Genomic DNA, 12,596 nt, shown 5'->3' with positions numbered 1-12,596 from the left:
GTCGTCATCGGTGCCACAGATCGGACACAATATGTTAGTAAAATTGAAGTTTGGTTTTCGTTTCCTCTGCTCATAAATAAGCTTTACCTTTTACCATTTGATAGCATACACAACACTGAAGATGTATTTTATTTGTTTAGATTGAGTTAGAAAATCTTCTTAGTGTCTGTCTGAAGCTGATAGCTAAAGGAAAATTGCAAACTTGGAACAGAATGGCTACTGCTAGAGATGGGTAAACTATTGTTCTCTAATGTGTAGTGGAGAACCAAGGAGAAAATAAAACACAACACAAGGAATCAGGGCAAAAAATACTGTATTGACAACATTGTGGATATGTGATTTGCGAAGATGCAGGTTCTCTCTCTCTCTTTTTCATTAAGTACGTGGAAGCATGAAGTGATATGTATGTTTTGCATGACTGGCTTGAAACACTACCACACAGCTTCTAATGCATGACTGAAAAATAAAGATGTTACACCATTCCAGAAGAAACAAAAACACAGATATGGGACAACGGAACACGTAAGAAAGAAAGAAAACGAACAAAAAAGCATCACCAGTATCTTTCAGTTTTTTTCTTTTACGAGTGCTTCAGATGTGAATGAAAGTAACACATGCCTTCACCACGCATCCAATGTACGCTATCTACTCGAAATGCACACCGTTAGTGCTCTGTAACGGCGCTAGCGAGCGACCAATAATGAAAACCGTTGGCTTGATTTTTTCCACAAGGAGTGTGAGTTGCCCGGTCGTGACTATGCAAATGCAAACACAACATGCACAAAATCAAATGAGTTGAACATGATGCCATACAGAGCTTACACTAGTATCAAAGAAAACTTTGCCATCCTCCACTGGCACAAGTGCACGCCAGAATAATTAATATGTACAATCATCAATAAATACCTTAAGGACGAAAACCTTCACTTAGAACACTCATTCGTTATCTCTTTTTTTTTCTTCCCGGCTCTCACTTTCAATAGACAAAAAATATAAAACACTACTACAAAGTATTGGACATTAGACTTTGAATAGAAACAAAGCAATAGAAGTAAGCTAAAGAACTACAAGAGCACTCCAAAAAAATTATCAGCATTAAAAACTTTGTATTTCTGGTGCAGCAGATATAACTATATTTGTAAATACAAAAAAACATCTGCGAAATAAAGTCACTGGGTATTTCAGACAAGAAGTGGTGCTCAGAAATGCAAGCAGAAAATCTAGGTGGAAAGGAAAATAAACAAGTAGCCAAACGTCCACATGCAGATGAGCAGGCTGCAACGAAAACTGACAAAGGAAAAGCTTGACAGAAGCTGTAGACACCTAAAAAATAAAGCAAGCGGTGCGAAACGCTGAGAAAGAAATTGAGTAAAAAGCAAGCGTGAAAATAGAAGCACACCAACAGCACATGGCACACATGACAACGTGGCAGCCTGCTTGGTCATAAGGAATGCAAAGTCATTGTTCATGTGGTGTGATGGTAACACGAGGGTAGGGTATGGCCACAAAGATGAGAAAACCATGAAATTGAACAAAATGAAATGAATGAGGCACGCAGAAAAAAAAAATTGTACCGATGGTTTGCGTTGCCTTCTTGTTTTTGTACATGTGAAGGGAAACAAAAAAAATGAAATGTAATGCTCTTTTTAAAGCAGATTTGTTTAGAGGCTCGCGCGGGATGCCAGGCAATATTTGAGATGACCCTCTGCACGTGTAAGCAGTGAACAAAAGAAGAAAAAAGGGGTGAAGAAACAAGTTACTGCAACTGTCCTTAGCACAGCACTCAACCAACTTAACAGCACAAGGTCACATCCCATATATAAATCACACCGCTGAATGGAGTTTCACTTGCGTTTTTCTCGTGCGTTATCAGTGGGAGGTATCGCAGACCCTTGGGGGCTACGGTATGCTCAAAATGATACGCACGGTAGTATGATCATATCAGGCCAAAGTTCACAGATATCAGAACAAATGGTACAGGAGAAACCAGCAGAAACAAATGCTCCCGACATCAGTGGCAATGTTCACACTTTGCAAGAAACACAGACACTTGGGTTTCAGGATGTGCAATTTCGACAGAGAGTCCACAGTGAGAAGCTCAACTCTCTAAGACAATGAGCCAAAGCTTTGCCACGAATGCGAGTCCGTGGAAGGTAAATGTACCACACAGACTGCTACCAAAGATTATCGCTACCACCTACACAAGGTACTGCCACTTGCTTTCTCTAAGTACTTAGTATGAAGACTGCAAAAGTGACGTTGTTTACGTAGCACTATATTTCTTGTTACACACAAACGGAGGGAGGAGGGAGAACACGAAGTATACTATAGTTGGTAACTTTTACAACTTTTTTTTTCTGTGGTTCATCGATCGCGTTTTTTTGTTTTTCGCGCTTCGTTTTGTATCTAGGAAAAAGCTGACACTGCGTAGTCACAGCGTAGAACGATATGCACAGAGGAACATTTTTTTCTCCCGAGGCTCTTCGGCTGGAGTCTGCCAGGACGCTGCGCTGACATCGCAATGCTTCCGTTCGATCAATGCCACCTTCTGCATGCAAAGGGGGCGGGAGGCTCTAAACCTCGCTGCCATCCGATCGGGCCGGTAACTCTTCTTGACCTGCTTGCTTTAAGAATGTCGTGCCAACTTGGAGGGCAAACTTGGAGAGAGATAGCTTGGAGGGATCGTCAACAGCACTTTGACACATGATTCCGAAGACTACACAGAACTCGCCACTGTTCTTTCGTGTAAACAGGTGCGTGGAAAGAAGATGGCTTTTGCCACTTGCTGCACAAGCAGTGCGCTAATTTTCCTCTCTTTTTCTTTTCAATTTTCAAGCTTATAGCTACTCAATATAGCATAGACGAAATTAAGGTCATATTGTTTTGTTCGCTACTGAGCTTGTTTTGAAAGCTTGCAATAGTAGATGTAAACTGAAAACGTTAGGTCACTTTGAATACTATGCGTACGAAAACCCAACAACCTATATGTTTCCGATAGGAAAATCTTTGTTTCTGATTGTAGCAAACGAGTGGCACCACTGAAAATATGACATTAGGAAAGCTTAGCCAGTTCAAGCAAGAAATGACATGGAGATCACCTTGGGTGCCCTCCGCATTTAAGTGCTTCAATAATGACTGGTGAGCTTAAGACTCGTGTGGGCCAAACGCCGCCACATGCACATTCCGCTTGCTGACAGGTGCTCTAGCGCATCTTCCACCAAACAAGCAACACGTACGACTGTCCGTGAAGATGACATCTTATGCCACTCCTTAAGCAGAGAGCCGAACCAGATTTTTCTCTCGCTGCGTCCACTCTTGCGGCCTCGACTAAACGCTCCGCGTCAAACAGTCCGCCGTAAAACAACCACAGCCTGGAAAGAAAGGGGAAAACACTTGTCTCTGCCGGAAACAGCTCGTCGCCCTTCCCACTGAGGTAATTGTGTTTACTGAGGTACCGGTGCGATAGAGGTGTGTTCGCCGACTGCTACAGTGACAATGCTGGCGTTGGTGCTGCTGCTGTTGCTGCTGCTGCTGCGGCTGCGTGGAGACGAGATGAAATTCGTGCCATGGAGGAGGAAGAGGGTAGGGGCATTCTCGGCTCGATCCGCGTTGACGACGGCGGGGCCGCGCGACCTCTCGCGGGAGAGGGCGGAAGAGGAAGAGGATGGAGGAGGACTGACGGGGTGAGTCGGGAGTAGGGAGCGCTGGTGAATGGAGGGGGGCAATGTCCTACGTCGAGTTCGAGACTGGCGTCTCGCAGGGGGTCGTCGTGGACGAAGACAGGGACAAGTCCTCGGCTTCCTCGTTGTCCTCCCGTTCGGTGGCCGAGTCTCGGCCCCCGAGCGCGGCGTCCATGCCGTCGGAGGGTCGCGGCGCCTCGTCGCTCCCCAGGTCGTCTTCGAGCACGGAGCCCGTGACCAGTTGTTCGGGAGTGGCCTCCATGGGTTCCTCCAGGTCACTGCTGGGCTCTTCTACCACTGGTTCCTGCTTGATGTGGACGCCATTGCTGCGAGGCCGACAGAGAGAAGACAGAGATTGATGTGCTTGCAACGTCAAAGTCACCTCGGTCATGAACATTTATAAAGGAGTAACCGCATTTCTATAGTTAGCGTACATGAATGCAAACACATCTGGCATAAACATGCACCTTTGTCAGGCATGTACCGATATCAATCATTGTCGAGTACCACCGTAACTGGTGTAAACGAGACGTAAGCCGTTTAACCTAGACGTGGTTCACCCATCGAAACGTCGGATTGCTTATCTGAGGAACATAACTCAACCTTGATCGCAGCTGATGGCTATCAGAGCACGCCTTTCTGCCGCGACACTGAGTTACAGATTACGGGAAAGGTTCTCTTTAGGCTCACCAGCTAGATTAAGAATGATAGACGATTGAGAATCTCCAACCGGACGCAGTGTGAAAGAGACGCAAGCACACACTCCCGACAGAAACGTTTCACGGTGCGCTGCAATTGCACGTTTCCGATACGCTCGCAAAAGGAATACAGAAAAGGTGATGTGGCACCGCTTCCATTCTCGCGGGTAAGGGGCACAAGGTGGCGAAGTTTTTTACGCTTAATTCGCGCAGCCGTCATCCGCCGCCCATGCCGTCACCGTCACGGCAGAGGCGTCCGCCAGGAGAGAGCATCTCCGCCCCGGTTTCTCCTCAAAAGCCGGACGCGGTCCAACGTCGGCCAACACTGGCCAACTTCGGCCAGCAGGACGAGCATTAGCCGACGTCCGTTTTGTAATGTAATAAAGGCGAGACCGGCGAGTAAATGCTCTCTCCTGACGGATGTCGGTGCCGTAACGTTGATGGGACGGCACGGATGACGTCCGACAGAGCCCAGCGGAGGCATCAGGCTAATGTAGCTGAATGACGTGCAATCCTTTCTGCACACTGCACTGCTGGATAATAGACAGCATACGGATTCCGCACTAGTTCACTACGGTTTCCGCGGGAATGTAACAGACACGCAGGGGCTGCGTACGGACCGTTTCACAGTCGGATGGCGCGAGAACCGCAGCCAAAAGCACGAGACGGCGCCTCACCTGGTGAGTCTCTCCCCCGGGAGTCCCTGGCCGAGCATGCCGGCGACGAAGCGCTCCGCAGCGGCGGCGTCCCCATGTAGCTGTGGGGCGGCGGGCAGCAGCCCACCTGAGGAGACCACCGGGCTGCTGAGGGGTCCGTTGCCTGCGCTCGGCGGCCGAGCCCCGGGCATGACTACGCCACCCGCAATGGACGCCGCCGTGCTCACCGCCGTGCCGGAAATCGCTGCACTGAGGAATGACAGGTTGCTCTCGGCCAGCGCTGCCTGCAACGAAACAGAGCGGAAGAGTACATCAGAGACGGCGCTCTTTGGTAACGCATAGCGAAGCAATGAACGGGGCTGGTTGGTGGACGTTCGCGATTGTATTGCGCGTAGTGCGAAGTATAAAACCATGCAAGCGATCTTGCGCGCGACAGTGACAAGTGACGCGATGGAGGTGGCTGTCGCGTTCGCTCGTCGCCTACAAGTCGTACCCCATGCGAGCGATGAGTTCGAGCGACGCCTCCCCGGTGTTGCCAGTATGAAGGCAGTAATATAGGCGCCGAAACTAGCGTGATGCGTGCTTTATTAATTTATTTAAGTTGACGTGTTTTACTGCAAGAAGTAGCATAAAATATCCCTGAAGTTCTTCCAGTAGGTTCTTATCCTTGCATTATAAAATCGTTTGCTCGTTCCGTGCCACAATTGGTGGTACTTGAGTGATGTACATCCAGTTCCGGCTTCGCGCCATTGGCTAGTCGCTCACAGCACTTCCGGGCGACGAGTGACGAATTCTAGATTTCCAGAACCGAGCAATCGAGCGGCAAGCGATCTGTTCAAGCGACGGGCCGATACGTCGCTCGAAGCCATCACCGTGGCACACAACATCGCTCTCAAGTGCTTGAGCCTTTACACTGACGGAACTAACGGACGAACACAAAGAAACAAAACGCGGACGTACGTGGCCCAAGCTAATAACCTTTCTAGTTTGTAGTTGGTGGTTTGCGCCACGTACGTCGACGTTTTGTTTATTTGTGTTCGTCCATTAGTTCCGTGAGTGTAACACTAAGCGCAATACAACCATGAACTCTTTAGCAACACTGCACTGCAACAAAAATGGCGGCCGGAAAGGCGAAGTGGAGCTCGTTCTTTTATTCTGTGCTTTAGACACATCTCGATGAACGCGTTGCGTAACTGAATGTCAGCGCAGTTAGAGCAAACTTTTTGCACGAGTGCAGTACTTAGTTGCAAGATTGTAGTGTCGCGACCACGATAAAAACTGTTTCGTACGCATTGCAATATTTCCACCACTTTCGCGTGACATTCTACGACAGTCTCCTATTCTGCATTGATTTCGTAAGATCTTTTGTACGAACGATACGAAAAACATACGAAACTGTACAACAGAGAGGCCTACGTTGGGCGTAGCATTTGTAGAGAACAGCACTAAACAAAAAGAAGAAAGCACTCAGACGAGAGGAGGCAAACAGAGCGCCCTGTTCTTCTCCTATCGTCTTGCTCGAGTTTTTCAGCGCTGTTACTTCCACAAGTTTGGAAATGTACCAACCGGCCGAATCAAGCTAAGCTACTGCATGAAATTGGCGAGTTCAGCTAAAGAGACGAACGTTTATCAGGCAGCAATAGAGCGCCATGGACGCGACCCGTGCGCATGACCAAATCTACGTATACACACATACAGCACAAGTCCTAAACACAAAGCCGTTCATGTTGACAATTGCGCGGGAGCTCCACATGCAAAAGACGACAAAGCTTTTCGAGAGAGTGGAAGTGAGGCGAGACAAATGACTTGAAGGCTACTCACTTGCAGTGAAGCGTTAAGGGACTCTCCGTACAGACCCGGACTTTGCTGGAGGGTCGGACTACGGACCGATCTCTGTCCTACTTGCTGGGAAGGCACTGGTAGGCCCCTAAGGAGTGAAATAAATCTCTTTAGCGTCGGTTCGCTTCACGTCCGAACAAGAATCACTGAAAGCGAGTACACTTGCAGTCCACGCGGAAAAAACAGAGGTTAAAGAGTAACTGAAAAGCTAAAGTACAAGACCACCGTGAGTCTCGAGCAAAAAAGAAATCGGAACTTATTTGGCTATAGGTTGCCGACTTGAGGTGGCATGTCGCTCGCTAGAAATGCTTATCTGCACCTCGTTTTGAATAACGGTAAATTAGGAGCTACTCTGCACGTGATACAGCAGCAAAAGCTACATCGACGGTGACAAATTCGAACGAGGGTTGGGGTCGATGCTCAGTCGCGATTTTTACCGGTATCGCATTGCACCACTAGATGGTTTATGATAGTCATTGTCGAATGACAGCTTCTCGTATAGAATGCAAAAGAACTGAAAGCTCGGCGAGTTTGGAATAATTCTCAGTAAAACAGTAGCTACCACAAAGAAAGAGGGACACGGGTAGGTTTAAACTAGCACTGTAAACAGCACTTGTTCGTAAGCTACATGTTATTTGTATTTCGTGCAAGCTACAATTTTAGCCTGAATTATTGTACAGAGGCAGAGCAATGAATTCTCTAAACACAGACAGCACTTATTACTGTAACCATTTTAATGGTAAACTTTCTCATGAGCTGGTGAGTGAGGTATACAGTTTCAAAAGCGCAGTTTCATAGAGTTAAAGCTAACCTTGATCCCAGACAGTAGTGATATTAAATAATGCATTCAATTGAGGTACAGCTTGATCGATTACAATTTTACAAATAACGCAGAGGATACATAAACTTTTGATTGCATAAGCAAGGCAACAAGCATTCGGAATAATCATGCACTATTCTACTATATCTACAATCTAGGTGCGTCAACTATGCTACGATTGGCTACGGATACCCTAAAGGTTGGAGAACCTCAGTAAGGTATTGCAAACCTACGTGATTAAAAAGGAAATCGCTTGAGCCCTACCATAGGTATTTCGTTCCGTTGGCAGACCCATTTTCCGGGTTTCATTTTTGCGCAGACCGTGAACATTGCCTTAAGGACGTAGTCGAAGCGGTCGGATAATGCCATTGTCGTCGCCAACAAAACGAAAACCACGGTATGCTCGCTAACCATCTACTGCATGAACACTCATATACACATGGTAACACATTAAAACACACACAAGAGTTGCATCAGTGACTACTCAAAACTTGCTTCAACTAAACTTATGAGGACAGGTAAAAATGAAAAGCACCAAGGATTGGCAAGGGACAGGGACGTTTTCCTGCACTCAGGACTTCATGCTCGAGGGCTGGCATGCAAGGATGCCGGAGAGCCTGTACGCAGGCACAAAGAGATCACGTGTTCTACCACCGGCTCCGCTCGGCTTCCCTTCTGCTATTCTCTACAGAGACCGTTCCTGAAACGTTTCGGCAGCTAAATGATGCACGTCGTACGGCGTTGTGCTAGGCGTACGCATTCGTCAGTGCACTGTCAAAGCTGATTCGAGACTCGATCGCGCAATTCAGGAAATTCAGCATACGTTACTAAAGCTACAGACTGCTCGAGTTTCATTCATCCAAGTGCACTTTATCCTTTCAGGTGCACTGTTCTAGGAAACTAAGATGCGAGTGCAAACCGATGGTAGGCAGAGAAATGGCTTATAGACTTGCGAACGTGATTTACTTCTGCGATTTTGGCTGACCATTTGAAATACTGACGTGACTTATCGTTCATTGTCTTCATGCTGGTTTCACCCGGAGGCCTCTCAGTGCAGGCCATGCAAGTCTGGCGCGACATGCCACACATACGTTTGGCAGATGACGAAAAGTAATTCCTTTGGGCATCTTTGACAGTGCATTGTGCATCAACTACTCAGCCATCTAAGGCCTCGACCTCATCGGTCGGCAGTCCTTGACGTCTGGAGGACTGTCTTCTGATTGGCTACAGCCGTCTAAGGCCTCGACCTCATCGGTCGGCAGTCCCTGACGTCTCGAGCGAGGACTGTCTTCTGATTGGCTACAGCCGTCTAAGGCCTCGACCTCATCGGTCGGCAGTCCCTGACGTCTCGAGCGAGGACTGTCTTCTGATTGGCTACAGCCGTCTAAGGCCTCGACCTCATCGGTCGGCAGTCCCTGACGTCTCGAGCGAGGACTGTCTCCTGATTGGCTACAGCCGTCTAAGGCCTCGACCTCATTGGTCGGCAGTCCTTGACGTCTCGGGCGAGGACTGTCTTCTGATTGGTTACAGCCTACGGCTTACTCGGCCAATTGCGGCGGTGCGTTCCGGAAGTCGGTGAATTTCCGGGGACGGCCACGGCTGAGGTGACGCCGCTTAACGAATTCGCGATCGTCCACCATCCAAAACGAGCCGTAGTCATCCTCGTAACGAACAAAGCACTTATGCAGCGACAAGTTGGTTCTGATAGCATTCTGCGTTCGTCGACGTTGTGGTTAGGTCCGGTAGTCGCGGAAGTTTTTTTCACGGGGAATGGTTTGGGTGTAAGGGCGGGTTTGGGGGGTTCGTAAGATTGAAGAGGATAAGTTTTTTACCAAGGAACCGAAATTTGGGTGTAAAGGGGTGAAAAAAATATTGCGAAATATTGGGGGAAAATCAACCACAAAGAATACGGACGTGAAATGATTTGCAGTTAAAGAAAAGAAAGAACAATACAGTAAAGATGCAAACAAAGTAAAATTTGAGGACGGCAAGAACAAAGCAAGCGAAGTTTGGAATGCAATTCGCGGGGGCGAAATGTGCAAATAATATAGAATTGGGATTTGAAAAAAAAAGGAAACGCGTAAATTATAAAATGAAGCACGACGGTCAAGTTTTGAGGTAGTCACCGATGATTGAGGCACCCATTCGGCATTTACAAACAAAATGGCGCCGAGAAGATCGCATACGAAGCATGCATGGGAAAGCAAGGCGCAAGGGCAACGCAAGGTTGTAATTAAATGGCGGTTTGGCATGTTTGTCACGAAGCAGAAAACCAAAGGTTAACGAGAGGCATGCAAGTGAAAAACCAAATAAATGATAAATGAACAGGACACACAGAACGAAGTAACAAACGAATATGCAATAAAGCAAAACAGAAATATACACGAGATGACAGAGGCAACTCAGGGTAAGAGAGTGTAGCGGGACATGTGAAATCACAGGAAGGGCAGAAATGAACATGAATGTGTTGAAACATAGGAAAATGAAATGCAGGAAGAAAGGCAAGGGAAAGAGAGAGAGAGAGAAAGACAAGAATATGTTAAACAAGCAAGATAGACACAAGATTTGAACAAAACATCCGTCTGCTCGTGCACATTCACTGATCGCTAAGCAACGCAGTAATGCAAAACAGTTTGCAGTTCACGCGATTCCAATATGCCATGACCTTCTTAGCGTTAAGTATTCTTGCCGCAGTTAAGCTGCAACCACAAGGAACGTATTTCAGGCGCGTTTTACGCGTCCCGTAACGCAGCGTGAAGTTGGCGCGGCGACGTTGCGCCGCAAATACGCCGCAAATACGCATCATGTTGTTGCCTCTTTACCCTACTGACCGCAATGTGCAAGAGCAGGCAGAGAAGAAGTGCACGGACGTCGCAGCAGTTAGTATACAGAAGAAGCAGGATGTGCGGGAGTGCAGGGCGTGTTCAAGGCCGGTGAGATTTACCCTGCTATCCGATCTTGGAGTCGCTGGGGCCTACGCTTGTAGAATTCTATTTCGTCCACAGTCCACACAGCCCCTTTAACGTTCTCAACACGCATAAAACATTTGTGTAGGCTCAGGTTGTGTCTCACCGCATTCTACGCGAAGGAGGAAAAAAAAAAGCACATGTTTGGCCTTTAGCATCTGTATCAACATGGTTCATGACGAAGTAAGCTGCCTGCTTGTGAACAAAAAAGTATGGTCTAAAAACAGCACTGGGATAGTCACGTATTATTCAAAGCCCAAATTATTTCTAGAAAGCTGTTCCTAGGCATGGAGGAATCACTTTGATTAGCTAGCAAAAACCCATTACATCTAAGTGCACACCATATCGTCATCAACGTGCAATTGTAGCAAAGATATCATGAGAAGCCAACAAACAGACAATAAGAACATAGGGGAAATTCCTTGTACTTACTAATTGAATTAGAGAAATGATAAATTAATGGCAATGAAAGCGGATGAAAAAAACAACTTGCCGCAGGTGGGGAACGATCTCACGTCTTCACATTTAGTGGTGCATGTTCGTAGTGTGAAGACGTGGAATTGTTCCCCACCATTTCTCTAATTCAATTAGTAAGTACAAGAAATTTCTCCTATGTTGTCCTTGGTCTCTGTTTGTTGGCTTCTCATGATATGAATAATAAAAATCGGGCCCCTCGGTTAACCCGCTTTCTTCTCGTTTGTAGCAAGGATAGTAACGCAAGTATCTTTTTTTAACCTATGAGTGATTTATTCCAAAACTATACAAAATTTATTGCTATTCGAACAATTTGCAAAACACTATCCCAACACAAAAAATAACTGCTTATTCTATCTTATCTTCAAGCGGTGTGGCAAGTCCGTCAAGGTTCTCAAAATAGGCAGTTACAGACCTTATTTACCGCTACGCTAACACAACAGCGAGAAATTTCAGGAGGCTTCACCTCTTCTACGTAAGCATGCAGTGCCTCCTTTTCACGCCTTTTCGGCGTATAGCAAGGAAAAACTAAGCACAATATACAATGGACTGCAGTGGAAAACAATTATACGAGCTTTAAAAGGATCGCGCAGTATGAAACTTCACTCGAGAATAGTAATAGATAGATGCATTACGGTTGTGGACTTATGTAACCTAAGCAGACTGGGCTTCGGTCAAGTTCGGGTCTCTGAACGAGAACAGCACGCCACTTTTTAAAATGAGCCCCAAAGGGCTAGAGGGGAAAACGAGCGGCTCTTTTCATTGGGCGTTAGGCCTAAAAGCAGCACGAGGCATAACAGCAGCAGACGAAGACGCCATCATCACGGTTATCGGCATCCTTGAGCATTTCTGAAGAACGAGCATATACGAACAACATACGTAGATCAACAGGACGTGCAAGCTTAGTCATTTTTCCTTTCCTACTTTCCAACAAACTATCAGGAAGCTTTGAGCAAACGAGAGGATGCCGATTCTTGCACAGTAATGCCCGCATCTGTCATGCGCAACCTGGCAACTTGAATTTAGGTGACTGAAAAGGTGTAAGCAAAATGCTTAAAACCCCGTTGCCACGAGTTCGTGAGTCTTCATGCGCTGTTCCGAAAAATAGCTCCCCGCTCTCCACATTAATTTATCGTAAAAATGCCGGAAGTCATATAATCAGAATTCCACTGCACGTCAGCACATATATTCGCGACAGTTAAATTTAATGTGTTCAATATATCTAGAATATAAGACAGTACACAGAAGAGCAAGTCTCCATTACCTTCCAAGTTGCAGCATTCCTACGGAAGTAGCAGAAGGTATTCTGGAACCAGTTGTAGATCTCATTCAGCGTTAACTGCTTATCAGGAGATTCAATTATGGCCTGAAATTGGAACAAGGCAGTACGTTGTAACTACCGCAAAATGCCGGAATTAAGAATTAAGAATAGTTAAAGCTCATAAGGGTACACGCAGCTACTT

General features: G+C 46.6%; 1 protein-coding gene across 6 annotated transcripts in view; it reads right to left on the bottom strand.

Moving 5' to 3' along the window:
* Nucleotides 1-296: 296 nt before the first annotated feature.
* The window catches only part of FoxP (forkhead box P), a 501,832-nt gene continuing 489,532 nt past the window's right edge, over nucleotides 297-12,596 (bottom strand). For all 6 annotated transcript variants that reach the window (XM_065439573.1, XM_065439569.1, XM_065439571.1 and 3 more), the window contains 5 exons: nucleotides 12,398-12,499; nucleotides 10,638-10,771; nucleotides 6,856-6,961; nucleotides 5,056-5,318; nucleotides 297-4,006 (listed from right to left, as the gene is read on the bottom strand). In XM_065439573.1, coding sequence (XP_065295645.1) covers nucleotides 3,730-4,006; nucleotides 5,056-5,318; nucleotides 6,856-6,961; nucleotides 10,638-10,771; nucleotides 12,398-12,499 — 882 coding nt within the window. In that variant the 3' untranslated portion in view covers nucleotides 297-3,729. The remainder of the gene's footprint in view (nucleotides 4,007-5,055; nucleotides 5,319-6,855; nucleotides 6,962-10,637; nucleotides 10,772-12,397; nucleotides 12,500-12,596) is intronic.

This window comes from Dermacentor albipictus, chromosome 6, assembly GCF_038994185.2.
Source record: "Dermacentor albipictus isolate Rhodes 1998 colony chromosome 6, USDA_Dalb.pri_finalv2, whole genome shotgun sequence".
NCBI classification, from domain to species: domain Eukaryota; kingdom Metazoa; phylum Arthropoda; class Arachnida; order Ixodida; family Ixodidae; genus Dermacentor; species Dermacentor albipictus.
The sequence above is the reverse complement of the archived record's forward strand: the minus strand, read 5'-3'. Positions and strand labels throughout refer to the sequence as shown.